Source organism: Silurus meridionalis, chromosome 18 (genome assembly GCF_014805685.1).
Source record: "Silurus meridionalis isolate SWU-2019-XX chromosome 18, ASM1480568v1, whole genome shotgun sequence".
Classification (NCBI taxonomy): domain Eukaryota; kingdom Metazoa; phylum Chordata; class Actinopteri; order Siluriformes; family Siluridae; genus Silurus; species Silurus meridionalis.
In genome coordinates, this window is record NC_060901.1 from 3,551,013 (window position 1) to 3,573,512 (window position 22,500).

The 22,500-nt window shown below is 42.1% G+C and overlaps 1 protein-coding gene across 1 annotated transcript in view; it reads left to right on the forward strand.

The window, feature by feature from the left end:
- Positions 1–22,500, forward strand: part of erc1b (ELKS/RAB6-interacting/CAST family member 1b) — a 198,812-nt gene that overhangs the window by 12,798 nt on the left and 163,514 nt on the right. Inside the window, 5 exon segments of the mRNA XM_046873276.1 lie at positions 14,117–14,536; positions 15,577–15,651; positions 16,711–16,866; positions 18,876–18,968; positions 21,147–21,314. Coding sequence (XP_046729232.1) covers positions 14,117–14,536; positions 15,577–15,651; positions 16,711–16,866; positions 18,876–18,968; positions 21,147–21,314 — 912 coding nt within the window.

Here is a 22,500-nt window from a genome sequence, read left to right on the forward strand (position 1 = left end):
ATTGGCTCAAAGCTTCCTCTCGAGCAGCAGGAGTCCCGCCCACTTTCAGGGTGTTTACTAGTTTATTGACTTTCATTTATTATTTTTTTTAGACTGAAATGGACGGGTAGAGGTGTGTGTGTGTGTGTGTGTGTGTGTGTGTGTGTGTGTGTGTGTGTGTGTGTGTGTGTGTGTGTGTGTGTGTGTGCGCGTGTGTATGGTCTCTATTTAAGAAAGAATTCAGTTATTACATATGATGATACCGATATTGCGAAATATACAAATAAATAGAGTCCAAAATACCAATTGAAGAAGTTTGTTTGAATTTAAAATAAATAAAATATATTTAAACATAAAAAATGTAATATTCACAGTTTTGGACACTTTTGGTACAGCGTTTCTGACTGATATGATATAAATGTGAGTGTTGGGTGAGCTTCTTGGAAAGCCTTGCTGCACTCTCAGCATGGAGAAATTTCAGCCCCGCCCTAAACAGTCCCTGGAATGTGTGCGGAATCCTGTTTGAACTTATTCCAGCTTGCTTCGGGTCAGGTTCGTTCCCTGCCTCTCTGTACACAAGGTTTCTAATGATCTCTCGATACAGGTTAAAAAAAACCTTCACGTATCTAAAATGCAGCAGATGATGGGTCTATTTTTCTGTCTTGCTCCCTAATGAAATAGGAAATGCATCTTTTTTTGGTTATTCATTCATTTGAGCGCAAGCGTTTACACATGAAGCCAAAAGACGTTGTACTTCTGCTCAGAAGGTCATGAGTTCAGATCCCAGCACCACTAAGATGCAAGGACCTCAACTCTCAACTGCTGATCTGTATAGTGCATTGGACCTCTCTTCTCAGAAAATGTCATTAGTTCAAATCCCAGCACCACTAATATGCCACTGTTGGCCCTTTTAGCAAGGCCCCTGACCCTCAACCACTGAAGTACGAATGATACGCCGGTCTGGATAACGGCATCTAACAAATGCTGTAAACGTATCCTTCTTGAGCTCGTAAGTGTGTGACTTCATGCCTAATAACATGTTTAAACGTCTTCAAACGTTCAAATCCTTACATTTGCCCCATTTATATTTTCATTATACTTTCGAGATTTGAATATTTCAAATCAAAAACATTTCTTTTATTGCTAGATGACTTCTAGAACATCTTATGATAACTTCAGGAATTTAAAGAATAAAGTCATATCGAGTACGACATGTTGTGAAATGCTTCTTGGGAAATAGAATATAAAAACAAATAAATAAAGTATATTAAAGGTATAAACAGAATAAGGAAAGAAAGGGTTAAAAATAATATAATTTATATACACAATATATTTATACACAAATTAGATAAACGTGTATATGACTGATATGAGCAGAAGTTCAGATTAAAGTGTCCCAGTGTGATTGCCACTAAAGTGTCCATGTGCTAATGTTAAAGTGCGGTGTCCCATCCAGTGCAGTTTGTGCAAGATAATTGTGCAAGAAAGGAAAAGTGAGACAGAGGGAGAAGTCCAGGTTCTAGTTGCTGGGTGTTTCCTGGTTTAAACTCCGAAAGGCCTGCGGGAAGGAGCGCCCCCTTATTCTCTCTGTGTTTGCCTTCAAGGAACCGAAGCGCTTCCCTGAACGCAACAGAGAAAATAATCCATTGTTGGGATGGCTGAGGTCCTTCTCAATCTTCTTGACCCTGGTCCTGCACCGCGTGCTGTAGATGTCCTATAGATCAGTGAGTGACCGCACCACCCTCTGGAGGGCTCGCCTGTCCTGCATGGTGATGCCACCCATCAGGATGCTCTCAATAGTGCATGTGTAGAAAGTCTTCATCACCTGATAGGGTACTTTAAAGTGCCTTAAACGTTTTAGATGGTACAGACGCTGCCGAGCTTGACATGACCAAGACATATCCTGTGTGATGTGAACACCAAGGTACTGGAAACTGTCCACGTTCTCCTCTGGGGTCCTGTTGATCTTTAGTGGTTGGTATGACCGCTCTTGCTTTGTGCTGGAGTCCACTATTAACTCTTTAGTTTTGATGACGTTCAGGAGAAGATTGTTCTCCTGGCACAATCTCTCCTTTTTTTTTTTTTTTTTTGTTTTTTTTTTTTTTACTGCCTGTAGATAGGCCTTGTTGGAGATCAGGCGCACCACAACAGTGGCCTCAGCAAGCTTGATGGTGGTGGATTTGGAAGGGGCCACACAGTCATATGTTTACAGTGAGGACAGCAGGGGGCTCAGAACACAACCCTGAGGAGCTCCAGTGCTGAGAGTGAGCGAGGATGAGTTGTGTTTGTCCACCTGTACGGCTTGTGGTCTGTCTGTCTGTCTGTCTGTCTGTCTGTCTGTCAGGAAGTTAGAGCTCTATCGACACAGGTGGGTCCCAGGACCTCCAACTTGGAGGCGAGTGTGGAGGAAATTGTGATGTTAAACACTGAACTGTATTTTACAAACAGAAATTGCGCGTGGTTCCCTTTTTTGCAGTCCAGGTGGCTCGTCGGTGTGTGAAGATGATGTGCAATGGCATCCTCAGTAGATCAGTTTTGGCGGTAAACGAAATGTAAAGGGTCCAGAGTGTCCTGTAGTGAGGCAGTGATGGAAACTCTGAAAAGTCTTTCAAAGCACTTCATCACTTCTGAGGTCAGGGCTACCGGGCAGTTGTCGTTGAGGCAGGTGCGTTTCTTCGGGACAGGAACAATAATGGATAGTTTAAAGCACTGTTCCAGGTAGGGCTTGAATGTCCATGTTCCTGGTGGCAAGCCCCGACTTGTAGGCAGTTAACCCTCGGTGCCCCAGGGGCGCTATTTCGTTGGCTGACCCTGCAGTCTGACCCTGAGCTTCTTCACATTGCTGGGATATGCAAAGAAAGAATTTCACTGTGCTGTACAAGTGTGTGAGACAAGTATAAAGCACCTTTCTAATCTTTTTTTTAAATGTTGTATTTGTTAATTTTATATGTTAATTATTAGACATTTTGCATTTAATAGAAGTTGAGTCGAAATAACTTCCACTTCTGTTTCTTTGCGCTTTCCTCTGACTGTTCATTGCACCATCCCAGCTCCCTGTGCACTCGACCTTTTATGGAGTTTTGTGGGCGTCGATTTATGCAAATGAGATCGACAAGAGATGGACGGGCACAGGCACAAATCATTACAGGTGGATGAGGATCAGTGTATCCGTTTCATTTCTTATGATGTGTCCGTCTCAGCCGGACAGTCTGAAGGAGCTCACTGTGTGGTAGGAAATTGAGAGCTCAGCCTGCAGCGTGTGCTGCTTTAGGTGAAAGGTGACTCCAGCTCTCAGAGGATGATGTTGCAAACACACCAGAAGCTCATCTGACACGCAGGCATGATTGTGAAAGTTGCTTGCCGTGTCATTTTGATATTAATGGGTACATTGACACCTCGGTTTCACTTAATGTACCCGAGGCATTGAACTACCTGTTACTTTCTGTAGAAATAATATTAAATAAGAAATATTTTCAAACTCTAAACCTGTATATATATTTGATGTTCTAGGTCTGGACCATATGACAATATTATATTTATTGTGGAAAACATTAAATGGCCAAACCTATTGGGACATTCGACTTTTTCACATGTGATTTCTTACCAAACGGTACAACAAACTCAGAGGTGCACAACTGTACAGCGAAATCTTTTACTCCACTTGAATTAGGAGACCCAAACCTGTTCCAGCATGACAACGTCCCTGTGCCCAAAGCCAGCTCCATGAAGATCTAGTTCAAATGGATTGGAGTGGAAGATCTCCTTCTGTAGAGCTCTGATCACAACCCTATTGAACACTGAACACCCTTGTGTCTGAATGAGCACAAATCTTCAAATAATCTAGTGGAACATCTTCCCAGAAGAGTGGAGGCTATTATAACAACAAATGGAGACTAAATGTGAAACGGGACATTCAAAGAAGCACATACCGATCTTATGGTCAGGTGTCCACTAACTTTTGTTCTTAAGATGTATCTTCTCTAGAATTGCTCCGCCAACCAGTTTTTAGATTCTGTATGAATCAGACCTTCACAAATCTTGATAAGTATCGTCATCTCTCTTGTTCTCGGTGTCTTTATAATTATACTTTATAAGGAAGAGGTTGTTAGAAGGTTGTGAGTTCAAATCAACTGTTTTTAAAATGTATACTTATTAAAAATAAAAAAACACTATGTAAAATTGCAGCACTGAATTATAAAAATGTGCTAAATGAAATAAATCTGAATATTAATTTATATAATGATGTAATTAATAAATTATGAAAAATAAATATAATCTACGTATCACTTAGCATCAGTGAGTCGCCTCTAGGGGCCGCTCTCGCAATGACAGCGGACCTTCTCAGTCACTCCAGTAATGGATGTGAGCCGGAAAAACTATCGGTACGGATTTTGGCAATAATGCAAGCGATCGACTATCGGTGCCGATGAATCGGTTGACCTTTATTGTAAATGTATTTGAATTGGTGTGATGTTAATTGTATATAAAATTGCCAGTGATTGGACCCTGGGAATCGCACTTTGGTTATCGACTAACTTTTTCACTCAGTTTTGCCGTTTGCTGCCGCTGCGAAATCGATATTTTATAATCAGGAATTTGAACGTAACAATTGAATAAAGGAGTAAAGACAGGAAGTGGAATACAGTGCTAGGCGAACCTGACACTCTTCTGTTTGCACTGCACTCGTTGACCATTGTGTTTTCTGATACGGCTGTTACATTCACGCAAATATAATTAATGGTTTATTAATGAGTTCTGTGGAGCTCACTCAGTTGGAGGAGAGCATCAGATGTCGATCTTGTGCACCTTGTGGTTTTGTGGTTTTTAAAAGAGATCGAGAAAATCGCTGTCATTCGCGTTACACGATCAGAAAAAAAGTTGCCGTGACGCGTACTTACTTCCGGACGGGAAATCTACTCCATTCTACACGCATGTGCTTATGTAATCGTGCAAGGGCACAGTAAAGATTATAAAAGATCCGAGTTTAAAGTGTCTCGGTTTTGTTACAACACGACTCCCATAACCACCCACTCCTATGAACCTCGTAGAGGGCATTCGGTTCTCATTATAGCTACGGGTCTTGAGCGGCTCGGGTGGAAATCTCCGGCAAATTCCTCCGCTCTCCTTTTCGCCCTTGTGGCTAAGCATTCCTTGAACACTTCATGTGTAGGCGCTGGCCTCGCAGAATCCTCTCTGTCCAGAGAAGAAAAATTCAGAGAATGAAGGAGGAAGAGAAGAGGGTGAGAATGAACGATTTAGCCACTACTTATAAATCGTCTAATAGTACGTACAGGGTTTTAATACCGTTTCTTTAAGCGAACACTGTTTGCATACGGTGTCCACTTATTTAACAACCAACTTAAATGGACATGTCTGTTTTTTGAAGCAGCTTCTGCACCTGACGCACAGCACGAGGACTCGACTTCTTTGATGGAGGTCTGTTCTGAGTGGAACCCGTCTCAGAAAACCTCTGTGTGACCCTGACTGCTGTACTGTTACTCAGTTTCAGGGTGATACTGATCTTCTTACAGCCTCGGCCATCTTTGTGGAGAGCAACATTTCTAATTCTCAAATCCTCAGAGACTCTTTACCATGAGGTGCATGTTGAACATCCAGTGGTCAGTATGAGAGAATTGGACTCAAAACACCACATTTGAACTGCTCGATAAAAACATGAACATGATGAATAGGACGTGTGGCTGAGGTGATGCGATTTGCACAGCTACGATACTTTAGCAGTGATGCATAGCTACGATAATTAAAAGATACATATGAAGCAGCTACTGATACGATTTATATTCAACACTGTTAATTATGATGCAATGAAAAAATTCTATGCATTTCAATATAGTACAGATTGTTACAGTATCGTTACAGTAGTACAGGTACGGCACAATAAACAGCAAATCATTCATTTACTTGTGTCTTCTGACTTCTAACGCATGGCCCCTTTCACAAACACGCCTCTGTAGTGCAAAGGAAAATGAAGAACAAAGATGCAATAAAACCAGACGTTATTTTCCTGTTGTGTCTGCAGGAAGTTACAGCTCTACCTCTGCCATGTTAATCTGTATTCTACGTGACTCTCAGGACACGCCTCGGCCTCCGTAGCGTTGCGATGCGTCATATTCACGTAGAGAACGCACTCGAGAAACGGTTTAGCGGCGAGAAATCCATCTACATATCAAATATCCAATGATTTTATAGAAATAAATCGTATCTGGTTACTTCCCATATTCCCATATATACCTTGGTTTTACTCGTGTGTTAAATAAATAAATAAATAAATCTAAATTGTGGTTGGGGGTGCCAAAACATTTGTGTATATGTGTGTGGATGGGACTGAGAGGCAACATGTTATATTGCACATCCTACTGTACAGTTGAAATCTCTGGAAATCTTTCCCTGTGATAGAAATGTGAAAAAAATCTGTTGTTTACTCGTCAAAATGGCTCGTTTCCAGAATGGCTCCGAACCTGTTCTGAGATCTCAGCGTCATCCGGCAGTAATGTGGAAGAATCAGCGTCCAGCAGTGTGTCAGGAGGGTGGGGTGGGGTGGGGTTACAGGCAGGGGGCCTCCATCTGTTCTTTAGTTAAATGTCATCTTCTGGAGCCCTGAGGAGAGACGGAACAGAGGAAATGGATGGAGAGCCTGAGGTTGGGTCGAGCCAGGATAGGAGGCCCCGGGGGGGGCGTAAGTGAAGGAGAAAGATGAACGAGAGCGATGACCTAACAGAGTGAAAAGTGCTGAAAGTGTGGAGAGTGAAGGAGTGAGAGGATTGTGCAAGCTCATACTTGTACAGAATGTTTTTTTTTTGCCTTAGAGTAAAATCAGGAGAGTTACACGTCCTCATATCTCACTCTGATATTCAACGCTTTAAACCCCTTTATTCCTGATATAACAGTTTCAGAGCTCCGAGTATCAGAAGAGATTTTAAACCTTTACTTCAGGGTTTAACAGGACAGTTCAACACAGATATATTCATTTAATGTGCTTTCATATATAGATATTGTGCCAAAGCAGTTTTACAGAAATAAACAGATTATAAACTACAAATCTCTGTTGAAAGTTTAGTCTCTAGTGAGTGTGTGACTGTGTGAGAGAGTGAATGAATGAGTGAGAGTAAATGAGAGAGTGAATAAGAGAGTGAGAGAGGGACTGAGAGAGCGAATGAGCGATTGAGGGAGTGTGTGAGCGAGTGAGTGACTGAGTGTGCGAGTGTGTGAGAGTAAGGGGGCAAGCGAGTGTGTGAGAGTGAGGGAGCGAGCGAGCTAATGAGTTAGCGATGGAGCGAGTGTGTGAGAGTGAGGAGCAAGCGAGTGTGTGAGAGTGAGGGAGCGAGCGAGCTAATGAGTTAGCGATGGAGCGAGTGTGTGAGAGTGAGGGGGCAAGCGAGTGTGTGAGAGTGAGGGAGCGAGCGAGCTAATGAGTTAGCGATGGAGCGAGTGTGTGAGAGTGAGGGAGCAAGCGAGTGTGTGAGAGTGAGGGAGCGAGCGAGCTAATGAGTTAGCGATGGAGCGAGTGTGTGAGAGTGAGGGAGGGAGCGAGCGAGTGAGTTAGCGATGGAGCGAGTGTGTGAGAGGGAGGGAGGGAGGGAGCGAGTGAGTGATGACTATGGCAAAATTTCTTCCTCATGAAGTTTCTTTGAGAAAGAAACATCCAGTCATTACACTTCCATCATTTTTGAGGTGTTTAGTAAAAATAAAGAACTTTCCTTTCCTTTCCTTTCCTTTCCTTTCCTTTCCTTTCCTCTCCTCTCCTTTCCTTTCCTTTCCTTTCCTTTCCTTTCCTCTCCTTTCCTTTCCTCTCCTTTCCTTTCCTCCTGTTCTGTTCTGTTTTTTTAAACCATTTTTTCTTTTCTTTTCTTTTCTTTTCTTTTCTTTTCTTTTCTTTTCTTTTCCACCTTTTTTCTTTTCTTTTTTTCCTTTCCCCTTTTTTCTTTTCTTTCCACCTTTTTTCTTTTTTTAATTGATCTCCACCATAAATGATATGACCCTCTGTAACATGTTTGATTTTATTTTTATTGAACCAAATATAATGAATATTTATGTAAAAATGTAAAAAAAGGATAAAAACCTGAACAGTGAGTTTCTTACAAACAGATAAAAATGAATTGGTTTATAAAAAAGTCTTTAAACAGAGCGTCATATCTGATCTGGTAGCGGAGTTCAGTATTGACGTGTGCATCCCTGTTTAACACACACACACGTGCACACACACACACACACACACACACACACACACACACACACACATGCCATGCTTCTATCACAGTGTGTGCAGTTCATACTGCTTCTATTTTTAAACCTCTACTCAAGGATATATTCTTGCTTTCTCTCTCACACACACACACACACACACACACACACACACACACACACACACACACACACACACACCTCTCAGAATTTCCACTTCTGACCCTGCGCTGTCTTTTCTGCCTTGTCACGATAGCGACTCCCTAAACCCCAGAGACGACGCCATGCTACTCTGGCTCTGAGGCTTTTCATTCATCTCCATCTCTCCATCTCTCTCTCTCTCTCTTTATCTCTCTCTCTCTCTCTCTCTCTCTCTCTCTCCATCTCTCTCTCTCTCTTTCTTTAACTAACACACACACACACACACACACACAAAGGAGAGGCAGATAGTGAATCAGGTTAACTTCAGATTTTGTTTTCTCGGATTCACAAAGGTCTTAAAATCATGTCATCTTTTTTTTCTGTCTTTTTATATTCATCTCTGTGCCTCGCTGCTCTCATTCTTTTCTTCTGATTCACCTCATCTCTCTCTCTCTCTCTCTCTCTCTCTCTCTCTCTCTCTCTCTCTCTCTCTCTCTCGTGTGCAGTCCTACTTTTCCTCTCTTGAGCAGTCATGTTCCTTCAGCTTGTCTTTGGGAATGACGTTGCTGGTTTGTGCTCTGGGATTAATGTTATATTATGTATTGTGTGTTCAGGATTCACGTGATGTCACAAAATGATGATGATCTAAATACTCGATCCTGCAGCTTTCAGCTCGTGACCTGGAAATCTGTTCTAATAAAACTTTTCTAACTTTGAGAAATAATATTTGGAAATTGACCAAATCAGATCTGACTGTGTTTAAATTCATTTAAAGACCTGAACATTTCCACTCTTCTGGGAAGATGTTCCACTAGATTTTGTGGGGGTTTGGTGCTCATTCAGCTACAAGGGTGTTATTAAAGTCAGGTACTGCTGTAGGTGAGTTGAGGAGGTTGGAGGTGCAGTCAGCATTCACATTCATCATCTTCAGTAGGTTTGGATCTTTAGAGCCGGAGATCTTCCACTCCAAACCATCTAAAGCTGATCTTCATGGAGCTGGCTTTGTGCACAGGGGTGTTGTCCTGCTGGAACATTTTTGAGTCTCCAAGTTGAAGTAAAAACTTTATACTCTGCATTAAATGCATCTTATACACGTGGTTGGAAAAGTCAGTTGTCCCAATGCTTTTTTGCCTCATTAATACCCCTGTAAAACAGGAAATCATGGGTAAACAATGTTCTGTTTCTAGTCATCCAGCCATAATACGGACAGACGGACAGACGGACGGACGGACAGACAGACAGACAGACAGACAGACAGACAGACAGACAGACAGACAGACAGACAGACAGACAGACAGACAGACAGACAGACAGATACGTGGGTGGGTGGATGGGTTGGTAGTTGGATAGATGGATGAATGGATGGGTAGACAGGTAGGTGGGTGGATGGATGCATAATGGATGGATGAAATAATGGATAGGTAGACAGGTAGGTGAGTGGAAGGATAAATAGAGAGATCGACAGGTAGGTGGGTGGATAGATAGATGGATGGATGAAAGGAGACATGGAAAGGTAGAGAAGTAGGTGGGTGGATAGATGGATTGATGGAATAATGGAAAGGTAGACAGGTAGGTGGGTGGAAGAATGGATGGATAAATAAGTAGACAGGTAATGGATGGATGGATGGATGGATAGATGGATAGGCATGTTAGGTAGGTAGATGGATGGGTAGATGGATCCCAAAGGTCCCAATGTTAGTGAAGGGCACTGTCTTGTTTATCTTCAGGTTCTGCGAATTCTCAATTTTTGTTCTTGCATCCTTTATTTATGTACTCAGATGGAATGTGAAAGAGGGCAGATAGTGTTTCCTCTGAGTGAGTAACACTTCCCTTGTGATAAAGCATTAGAACCGGTTTAAAAAAGAGCTTCTGTCAGAGGGGGAGTGGTTTTGGTGCAGCTGTGATCTGCCCCCTAGTGGAGTTTTAATTACACCCAGTGGAAGCAGGGGCAAGTACGTTCACTGAGGCACTTCTACCCAGTGTGTGTGTATGAACATGTTAGAAATCAGTGTCCTAAATAAATTGATTCAAAGCACTTTGCCATCATGACTCATAGTGTGTTTCATAACCTACAGAGAAGTGAGTGAGCAGTGTCCTACAGCGTTCTGCTCTTCAGTGCACACACACACACACACACACACACACACACACACACACACACACACACACACACACAATCAGAAGTGAGGGGTACACACCCGATCCTGTGAAGGAGAAGGAAACTATAAAGTCTGACTTAATCAGACAAATGATGGGAAAAGTATTTTATTTCTAGAAATCCGTTGTGAATTACATTCCGAATCAGTTTTCAAAGTTCTTGAGTTGCTCAGCAGCTTCATGGCTCTTTAGGCAGTAGGTCTGGAACCATCCCCAGCTACACAGATTGAGAAGGACTAAATCCAGATGTAGGATGAAACGGGCACCTCCGAAGAGTAGAAAGGACAGGAACACAGGTCGGAGGGAGGGAGGAGGGAGGGAGGGGGGGGAGAATAAAGGTTGTTAATTATTTTGATTGTTTGTGTTTAAGGACACTATACGGTGTGATCAGGGTGTACATTGGGGCTCTGCAGAGGAAAGATCTAAGACCTAAGGAAGACCTACTGACAAAAGACTGTTTTCAGCCTTGACTTGAACACTGAGTCCCGAACACTGATTGTTCCATATCTGTGGGGTTTGTAAGAGAAACATCTGCCCCCTGCTGTAGTTTTCTGTATGTAGGGTACCAACAAGTAGCCTGCACCCTTTGATCTAAGTAGGCTTGGAGGATCATACTGGTACAGAAGTTCACTCAGATACTGCAGCGTGAGAAGGTTTAGTGCTTTATACGTCAGTAGTAGTATTTTATAATCAGTGTGAGATAATTGTGTAGACTGATATTTTCTAGATCTAGTGAGGACATCCTGTAATATCATATTTCTGAGGTCAACCATTACATTTTGACTGCTGTAGACACTGAGACAGGAACACCATCCAGAGATGTTTATTTCTAGCTGTGAGCGGTCCTAGTGAAAGTACTCTCTCTCTCTCTCTCTCTCTCTCTCTCTCTCTCTCTCTCTCTCTATCTGAATGTCTATCTATCTTTTTTCTCTGGCCATCTTTCTTTCTTCCTGTCTGTCTCTCTCTCTAGCTATCTTACTTGATTTTGTTCTGTCTTTTTCTCTGTCTGTCTCTTTTAATCGGTCTTCCTGTCTGTTTGTTTCTTTCTTTCTTTGTCTGTCTGTCTCCTCCTTTTCTCTTTCTGTCTGTGGCTTTCTTTCTTTCTTTCTTTCTTTCTTTCTTTCTTTCTTTCTTTCTTTCTTTCTTTCTTTCTTGTCACTGTCTCTGTCTGTCTGTCTGTCTGTCTGTCTGTCTGTCTGTCTGTCTCTTTTTCTCTCTCTGTCTGTGTCTTTCTGTCTTTTTCGTTCTTTCTCTTTCAGTCACACACACACACACACACACACACACACACACACACACACACACACACACACACACACACACACACACACAGAGAAAGATAAGAGTAGCAGGCTGAGATGCATGAATAATGTAGATTTCAGTCTCCATGGTACCATTAAAGAAGCACTGAGAACCCGGGGTTAATACTTACAGGTGTTACACCCCCTTACTCTCCCCTCTTTCTCTCTCTCTCTCTCTCTCCTGTATTTTTCTGTCCTGCGTGAGACCCCCTTGTCATGCCGAGCTGCGTTTATTGTCAGAAACAGGACAAACACTTTGCGTCGTGACTCAACGCCTCTGACTCGATGCATCAATGAGCATAAATCATCCAGTGACAGTCTGCCTTCTGTTTGTGCTTCTCTCAGTCTGTTCATCCTTCTGTTTTCTTCCTAATCTGTTCTCCGGTCATCTCCTTTTATTTTCCTCACTCTCTCCTTCACTTTTTTTTTTATCTCTCCTCTCCTCCATCTTCGTTCTATTTCGGTCTCTTTTGTTCACCTTCCTCTTTCGAAACGGTGCTCGAAAGTGAAAGACGCTTCGGGGTCGAGCGCTTAGGCTTGGAGAAAAAAAACACGAAAGAACAGAACAGACGGCGGGAGACGACCCGAGCGCTGGATGACGCTCAACGCCTGTTTGTTAGCCGTTACTTACAGGAAGGCCCTACGTCGTCATGGCGATGCCAGCCGGAGCGTTCGCACGTCGCTCTCGGTTCCCCTTTTGTTTGTTTATCTTCGTTAAGTGGACCAGACGCTTCCTGAGATGTTTCAAGAGCCTTTTTTCTTTGTTGTAGTACTATTGTAGCACTCAGTATTATTACATCTATGTGTCTGTATATCTTTACACACCTACTAGAAGATGAACATTTCTACTTGTACACCTCTGACTTTTAGATTTTTTTTTATAAAAATACCTCATGCTAATCTCATAAATATATATATATATATATATATATATATATATATATATATATATATATATATATATATATATATATATATATATAATGACACTTTTGCACACACTAAATAAATGAATAAATAAATAATTTAAATGATTATTATTAACAATTAAAAATAAATTTTAACTTTTTTGCCCAATTATTAAATTTTTTTTTTCCTTTTTCGCTTTACTGTTTGATAAATATTTTTTTATATTTATTTTTTCAATATTTGCTGTAGCCTCATTTTAAGACACCACTACCAGCATGTGATGGGCAGGTGTCCACAAACTTTTGGGTATAATGAGTATTTGGGATTTTTGTAAAAAAAAAAAAAAAAAAAAAAAACGATTAAAATCACTTGGTATAAAAATTTAAAATAAAAATATAAAATACAAATTAAAAAAAAAAAGATTTTTTTTAAAAAATAATTATTTACACTCATTCCTCTTGTTTGCGTCGACTTAAAAAACAAAAAAGTCACGAATAAATAAATAAATAAAAAGTAGATTGAATAAGACACACATTAGTACTACTTTGATCCTTTGCCTTTCCAGCAATAAAATTGAGTGTTTTGGTCCGTTCCCCTAGGCCCAATATTCACTCTTTATGGTGTGTGTGTGTGTGTGTGTGTGTGTGTGTGTGTGTGTACACCTTCCTCTTTATCTTATCTGCTGTTGCTAAGCAATGGCATGGCCTGTGGCACGGCAGGGACAGTTACCATTGTGTACCATTGAGAGGCCTCGTCACACGGTTTGACCCCTGAGGACCATATTCAACCTTCATTTTCACAGGCTTTTATCTCTCATGTTCTGCTCCGCTGTGCAAACTTCACGACACATCGACGAGGAAGTTGCGTTTGTGTTTAAAGTGTAGCAATGTATAATATACACAACCCTAAACTGTATGTATAAAAGTATCGGGACACCTCACTTCTCCAGCCATATGCAGTTCTTCTCCGAACTTTTACCAGCAAGAAGTTCCACAGGAGAACCTCGGCACTCAGAGCTTAGATGATGTATAGCATGCAGCTTTTTATCCTGGAGCTTCATCCTGTGGAGGAACTCTTCACATTGGCGCTTGAAAGCTTGTGAACTGTTTAGGATTTTCCAAATACATATCTATAAAATCATCATTGCATTAAAACCTAGTAAAGCAAACTAGATGAACTATAGCGCGATTTACATTGACCTCATGCATACCACTGAGCAGCTATAGAGTTAAGGGCCTTGCTCAGGGGCCCAGGAGGGGCATCTAAGTCTAATGCCTTAACCACTAAGGTACCACCTCCCTACAGTTACGTGAGTTGGAGTGGAAGATCTTTTGCTATTGAACTGGAACCCTGTTGAACATGATGTCTGCACCCAATTCTGTGTAATGTTTAGTGGTCATAAACCTACAGTGTCACTTTGTCTCTTTCAGCACCTCCAGATGACCATCCAGGCTCTCCAGGACGAGCTGCGCATCCAGCGCGACCTCAACCAGCTGTTCCAGCAGGACTGCGGCGGGGCACGGCCGGGCGAACCGTTCTCCGCCGAGCTCACCGAGGAGAACTTCCATCGGCTGCACAGCGAACACGAAAGGCAAGCCAAAGAGCTGTTTCTCCTGAGGAAGACTCTGGAGGAGATGGAGCTGCGCATCGACACCCAGAAACAGACCCTCAACGCCCGGGACGAGTCCATCAAGAAACTGCTGGAGATGCTGCAAAGCAAAGGCCTGTCGTCCAAAGCCAGCGAGGAGGAGCACGAGCGCACGCGGCGCCTCGCAGAGGCAGAGATGCACATCCACCATCTGGAGAGCCTGCTGGAGCAGAGGGACAAGGAGACGTGCGCTCTCAGGGAGGTAAGACGTGACGCGCATTAGCATTTGAATTAGCATGGACGCGGTAGATTTGCGTGACCGTTATCGTTCTCGAAATCGCTTTGTTCGGTTTGACCGTCAGACAGATTGAAGGCGTCGCTTGTTAGTTGCTATGGTAACCGGAGAGACGGAGGAGGGCGGTGATGAAAAGAGACGGATGTCGAAGCCTGGCAAAATTTGTTAACTCGGTTCAGGACAGATTTGTCTCATTCACTGGTATTGATTGCCACTGAGCTTCGAAACGTTTGTTTTCCTGAAATATTGCACCAGAAATAAAAATGACGTGAAATGTTTTTCTCCTTTTCACATCCATGAATCAGAATCACCTCCTTTGTTTTCTGAGTTCTAAGGCTGGAGGGTTGTCTTGTGACATCCTCATGAAACCAACCACTGGGAGAACATGCTTTTATAAACCTAAACCAGAAGCTGCACGTCTTCATGCTATTCTTTCTGCTTTCTCTGTACCACAGACAGGAAAACTTTTTCCTCAACTTTACAGCTCTTTGAGAACACTGACACACAGTGGTGAAACGCGGTACTACGTTTAAAAATAAAAAGTTCTATCTATTAATTCGAGTTTAATTTTCTCTGATCCGATGAATTGTTTGGATCGTACTTGCAGAAAACCCAACCCTGTGTGTGTTCTGCAAAAGTCCCCTTTTTATTGGACTGTGGCACTTTAAATTTCAGTAGACTGCAGTAAAATCTCATACCTCACTTAGTAGGATATCAACAGAAAAATCTAAATTTTACCACATAAAAAAGTTCAACATCGGATATAATCTCAGTCTGAGTGTTTCTGCTTTGGGATTTTTTCTTTTCTTTTTCTTTTTGCACTTCTTGTGCTTTTGTAGTTCAGTTTTCTGCCATGAGAATAGCCTCAGATGCTGACAGAATTTGATGGAGCTTCTTAAAATCAGCTTCAGCTTTTGTGTTAGGATGATGTGGGATGTTGAAGCGAGTATCTGTGGAGGAAAAAGACTCAACCTTCTCATGTCGTTTGTCTCGTGATTCTTCCTCAGGAGCTCCACCGACGCTACGAGGGAGCGCCTGATTCTGCCAAGACCAAAGCCCTACAGACTGTCATCGAAATGAAGGCAAGTCTTTGTGTGTGTGTGTGTGTGTGTGTGTGTGTGTGTGTGTGTGTGTGTGTGTGTGTGTGTGTTAGGGAAATTTTATTATTTGCTTTTTTTTCTTTTAAAATGCAAGTAAAACATTTAGCCCACCACTTGGTTTATTTGGGTAACGAAAGACAGTCATTTGCTCTGCCATGGTACTTGCTTTATACCTTATTCTCCTCCTTCCCTCTTTGCACTTTTGTCTATTTTTTATGCAAACTCCGTATAGTCACCTGATGACCACCAAAATCTGACACTTGAACACCGAAAAGCTTTTATTTAAATCGCCGGATTTACTAAACTTATCCTCTGCAGCAGAGGTAGCTCTTGGTCTGTTTTTCCTCACAGCGTTTGAGGTTTTGGGGATAAAATTGTTTAAGGTTAACTGACCTTAATTTCTTTATGTAATGATGGACTGTCTTTTCTCGTTACCTAAGCAGGAGTTTTTTTTTTTTTTTTGCCATAATATGGATTTGTACAGTAGTTGTAGTAGCACTGATAGGGATCTTGACTCTGTACTCACACTTTCCTTTGCACAAGATAGCTGATAGTCTAAAGACCATTAGTAGGGCAAAAAATGTCACAAAATGAACTCCTGACAAGGTAAACCCGTGGCCTGAAAAAAGTTTCAGGTGTTTTATAAAACCCCGCCAAAACCGCCTGTCAGGTGATCGACTGAAACCTGACGATCTTTTTGAATCAGAAATAATAGGCAACGTACCTAAACATTTTAAAGCCACAATATATAGAAGATCTTGCAAAGATATAGAGCAATAAACCATAATAAAATAAATCAAATAAAGTATATAAATACATTTTTAAAAAATCGGCATATAATTCGCTGAATCGCGGCAAATGAGATCGAAACGCGACAGCCAATCAGCAATCAGAGAGAGATTTCTTGTTCCCATATCTTCTCTCTGCGCAATCGTCTGTTCCAGCTTTGAAGCTAATAAGAGTGTCACCTCGTAGTTATCAGACGTCCGTGGCGTATTAGCATACCTACAGTGCTTACAGTGGTCTTTTTCCCTCCTGCAGGACTCTAAAGTCAGTTCTCTAGAGCGCAGTCTGAGGGACCTGGAGGAGGAGGTGCAGATACTGAAGTCTAACGGAGCTCTAAGCACAGAGGAGAGGGAGGAGGAGATGAAGCAAATGGAGGTCTATCGCAGTCACTCCAAGTTCATGAAGAACAAGGTAACGGCGCCGCGCCCGAACTTCATGCTTCATATCTTAATATTTCAGGACTGTACCCACTCACATCTTTATTTTCTGATTGCTCTCCTTCAACTCTTAACAGTTTGCTGTAACACAGAGGTTTTCAGGTGTGTGTGGGGGGAGGGGTTTCCTCTTCTAATAAGCTCCACTCTTCTGAGACGGACGTTTTACTAGATTTCATGGAGATTTGTCAAGATTCGTTCATCTACAAAGGTCTCAGTAAAATCAGGTACCGATGTAGGTTTTCGTTCATCATGTTCAGTACAGACGTGGACAAAATTGTCGCGATTGAAGATTATGGACAATCATGTTAAAGGTAAAGGCTATAAGACCACCTCCAAGCAGCTTGATGTTCCTGCGGAAACAGTACTGTAGCCAACCTCCCTGGACGTGGGCACAAGCGGAAAATTGATGAAGTTTGGAAGACGGATAATATGAACGGAAACCAATGAGCCCAGGAACAACTTCCAAAGAGATTAGATGTAAACTCCCACCATCTGTCACTGTTTGATCCAGAGTGGGCTTAATAGAGGAAGCCTGTAGACTCAAAAAAAACGAGACTGGAAAATTTCCAAAACACATATTGACGAGCCACCAAGCCTTTGAGAGAATGTTGTTTCAAACAGATGAGGCAAAACTGGAGCTTTTTGGCAAGAAACATCAGCTCTATATTCACAGACGCAAAAACGAAGCATGCAAAAACATTAACACTGTATCTGCTGAGAAACATGGTGGAGGCTCCATAATGTTCTGGGGCTGCTTTTCTGCACCTGGCAAAGGGTGTCTTGAATCTGACTGAATCAAGACTATCAAGGCATTCTGAAATGAAATGTGCCGCCCAGTGTCAGAAAGCTCGGTCTCAGTCGCAGGTCATGAGTCCTCCAACAGGATAATGACCCCAAACACCCAAGAATGGCTAAGAACCTAACATTAGACTATTCTAAAGCGACCTTCTATGAGCTCTGATCTAAATTCTATTGAACATCTGTGAAAGGAGATGAAACATGCAGTCTGAAGGAGGCACCATTCAAACCTGAGACATGGCCATATTACCTGTCGCCAAGTGCAGAAGCTTTTGAGAGTTCCATTCGGTATTTTTGGTTCTAGTTGAACCACAATTCTAAGCAATGTCTGATATTCATTAGTTAATTTTTAGTAAATTTTTATTTCTTATTATTTTTCTCAGCTTAAAGTTATTTCAGTTACCAATGTAGGCTTTTCTTCCATTAATAGAAGGGTGCCAACTATTTTGTGCAAAATCTGGAGATTTTCAACTCCAACCCATGGTGCTGGAACGGGTTTGGATCTCCTAGTTGAAGTGAAGGAAATGCTTCATGATATCGCACCCAAAGACGTCCTGTACAATCGTGTGCCTCCACTCCAACTTCGTGGTAACAGTTCAGACTTTGAATCTGAAGGTCATGAGTTCAAATCTCTTCCACACCAAGAAACCACTCCGGGGCCCCTGAGCAAGGCCTCTTAACCCCATAATTCTATGAATGAGATAAATGTAAGTGATGAGGGGTCTACCAAATGCCCCCCTGTCTGGAAAAAGTCAGGTGTCCTTATACGTTTGTCCATGTTGCAAAGCTATAATACGGTAATTGTGTTTATAATATTGAATGGAAATCAATACCTCAAGATATCGGAAATGAGAAGTCACATGACTGATATTAAACGAATCAGAAATTGTGCTGTGATTCTGAAAGTCCCTGACTGTACACACCTTGAGAACCTCAGACATAACGATTGTGATCCGATTCCCCGTTTATAACTTTTATTCTTAACGATCGCCTCCTCGATTTCAGCCCCACCCCCGGCTAATCGACGCCTCCTCCTTTGCCCCGCATGGCGAATGCCGATGGGTCGTTAAGAGCCTTTGCCCTACGACCTGCATGCCGAGCGTTCACACGCAGAGCAAAACGTTTGCGTTGCTATGGGAATGGCGTGTCGGTGGTTGTTGCAGTAACGGCGCCCTCTCCTGACAGGTTGAGCAGCTGAAGGAGGAGCTGTCTCAGAGCGAGGCCCAGGCCCAGGAGCTGAGAAAGGGAACGGCTGAGCTGCAGCGGGAGCTCTCTGCAGTAAGACACACGGAGAGGCGGCTTAGAGCGTCCTGCTTTCCTCACCACAGAGAGAACACCACAACCACTATCCCTTTTTAGTTTTCTACTGCAAAACAAATAGGGAACATTTTCTTATTGATTCGAAGAATAGTTATTAGCTATTAGCACTTCTAGTAGATGCAAGTCAGATAAATATGTAAATATATGTATAACGCATAAATACATAGGCAATGGGAAGTGTGTGTGTGTGTGTGTGTGTGTGTGCGCAGAAACTGTTGACCAAATAACATGTACACAGGATGGCACAGGGAATGGGGCAATTTTGGAACTAGGAGTTGGTGACCCTTAGGGGGCGTCAGCGATTGTTTGGAACCGGTGCAAGCTCGTTTCCTTTAGTTTTATCCTAGCATAACACCTTTTATAAGAATGGTGATGGTGTGATCGCTGCACAAAGGAAATTTCGCCGCCAGGATCGTGTCCCGTCTGCTCATCCTGTCTGTTTTAGAAAAGAAGGCCCTCTGCTGGTGTTGGAACGGAACCGCGCTCCAGATAATATCACGGCTATCGTAATTATCAACCCATAATTCTTATAAAAGGTTTCACAGCAAATGCTCGTTGTGCACCATGCCACCGCTCCATTATAACTAATGCTAAGGGCTTCAAAACGAACTCGCACTGGTGTCAATCACCGAAACCAATAGCTCCAAAATGTCCACGTTCCCTGTGCCACTAATGTGTATAAAGATGTATAAGATTCAAGCCCCAGCACTGCCAAGCTTCCAATTTTGGACCCTTCAGCAAGGCCGCTTACCCTTTGTACTCTAGAGGGTGCTGTTGTAGGAAAAAAGATTTGCCCGGAAGCTTCTGGTTCAGGTGCGAATGGCCCTGTAGCTCCTCTTGAATGGAAGAAGAGTCGTCTTTTAGTGCATGTGGTTTTTTAACTGGTAGTTTTATGTGAAGTGAAAGACAATTTAGACCATTTGTAGTTTATTAGTCACAAACTGTAACTATATTTTTGTTTCAGTTACACAGAGAATGCGGGGGAATGACCGTTTTGTAGCTGCTGTAGCGTAAGTGATAACGGGTGTTTTGCAGCGTGAAATGCAGCAACGAACAGGTTCGATGAAATAACGTCAGGATTTCGGTATAGAAAAACAATCCTCTGTTGTTTAGCTATTTTTTTTACGTGCAGTAGAAAACCAATTTTAGTACTTAAAGCATGTTGACGCACCACAGAGTTTTTGTTCACTGCCTCTTTAAAACGAAGTCACGAGCAAAAACAGAGGAGGACAAAAGAAAGCAGATCGACTGAGGATCAGTGGGATTAGTGGGCATTGGTAGGTTGCAGTGGATGGAAAAAGACTGGAGGTGAATTAAAGATTCCCCGCGTCTCATCGCCAGTTCACGTCCGGACGCAATAGCCAGAGGAGGCAGTGACGTGGGCTTTAAGACTGAGTCATCAGGTTCCTTTCGTTCTCCCTGTGATCAGGAAAGCAGGGTTTCACCTGCTCCTGTGCTGAAAGGTCGGATGCCACGCTAGACTTCCTGCCACTGTTTAAACCCCCCCCCCCCCTCCTGTTTTTCCTCCACTCTCGTCCCTGTAGTGTTGGTTGGAGAAGGTCCCTGAACGCTAATAATCCCACCAGATCAACACTAGCTCCAATTTTGTTTCCCTTCACCTTGTTTTTTTCTTTTCTTCCCATCCTTTCTTCTAGTGTGCTGCTGTAATCTGTCCACTTTTTTCTCCCCAGGGTGACTGCAGCTAGTGCCTCTGCTAACCTGCTGCTCTCTAGCATGCATGTTGAAAGCTAATGGAGTGTGTGTGTGTGTGTGTGTGTGTGTGTGTGTGTGTGTATCTAATGTGGTTCTTCCCCTTGATCTTATTGTGTATGATGAATAACAGGTGCTTGATATCACACTGACATTTTGAACACAGATCACAGTGTTCACGTGTGTGTGTGTGTGTGTGTGTGTGTGTGTGTGTGTGTGTGTGTGTGTGTGTGTGTGTGTGTGTGTGTGTGCGCGTGCAGACAAATTGGGTACTGATGTAGGTGAAGTTAGGAGGCTTCATGTTCTATAGGGTCCATACAGTGTGTCTGAGAGAGAGTGATGGCAAAAGAGAAGAAAAAAAAATAGAGATTAATCACATGAAACAATGTTCAGCACATGAACTAACCGGCTGTCTGTGTTGTGCAGATCGACCAGCTGAAGCAGGACCTTTCCAGGAAGGACACCGAACTTCTGGGCCTGCAGACCAAACTCGAGACGCTCGCCAATCAGTTCTCAGACAGCAAGCAGCACATCGACGTGCTTAAAGAGTCGCTCACCGCCAAAGAACAGCGAGCTGCCATTCTACAGACAGAGGTAACACAAGCACACATTTATATTTACAGCATGTGACGTAATCCTGGGAGATGTACTTTAGTGGTAGAGGACGGAGGGATGAGTGCAGCAGTGGTAGAGGATGGAGGGATGAGTGGAGCGGTGGTAGAGGACAGAGGGATGAGTGGAGCAGTGGTAGAGAATGGAGGGATGAGTGGAGCGGTGGAAGAGAACGGAGGGATGAGTGGCGCGGTGGGGTTGTTGAGAGGGGCAGAATATGGGGGTATGGGTTGGTGAGATTGGCAGTGGCTCTTTAGGATCGTGTGTTGTCATGTGAGGCAGTTGCCAGTAGGGGTCAATGTTGCAACAAGAAAGAAGATACTCAGACATTGTAAATAATAATAATAATAATAATAATAATAATGATAATAATAATGATGATAATAATGATAATAATAATGATGATAATAAAAAGGTTTTAATGGTTTGACAAGCAGTAAATTAAATTTTAGATTAAAATTAGATTTTTATTTTTTTGCAATATCACTGATTTATAATTCCAGCCTTTTATTATTATTCCTAGTGACATTTATAAATCAGTATCTATATTATTAAAATTTTTCCATCAATTGCAATGTTTGATCTCTTCAGCATTACACACCAACTGATTTAGTAAACGTAAACGTTTGATAGCAACAGCTTTTCTCTGGTCGAGTCACGTGATAAATCTGACACACTCAACCAGTTATCAGATCAAATATCACATACGTGTCCCTGTGATCTCCCAGATGAAGGTATATTTATTTATAGATCATTGGACTCCTATTTGGCAGCCTGCAGGTTTCTTACCTTCACCATCTTCTTCCATATGGATCAAATTTCTGTTCTGATCTCAACAAGTCTGAGCAAAATACTGAGTAGCACCAATCAGAGGCTGCATTTTCTATGATGTCATCATGTCGATTTCTTACAAAGTATTTTACAGTATTTAAAAAATACAAAAATACAAAACACAAGTATTTTGATACAAAATATGAACCCATTTTAACCAACCCTACACATACATATTACACAATACTATTTTATATTTCAAATACTGTTTGTGTGTATTTCTGTCTCTTTGTGTGTATTTCTGTTTTTTGTGTGTATTTGTTTTTTGTGTGTATTTCTGTTTTTTGTGTGTATTTGTTTTTGTGTGTGTTTTTAGTGTGTATTTCAGTTTTTGTGT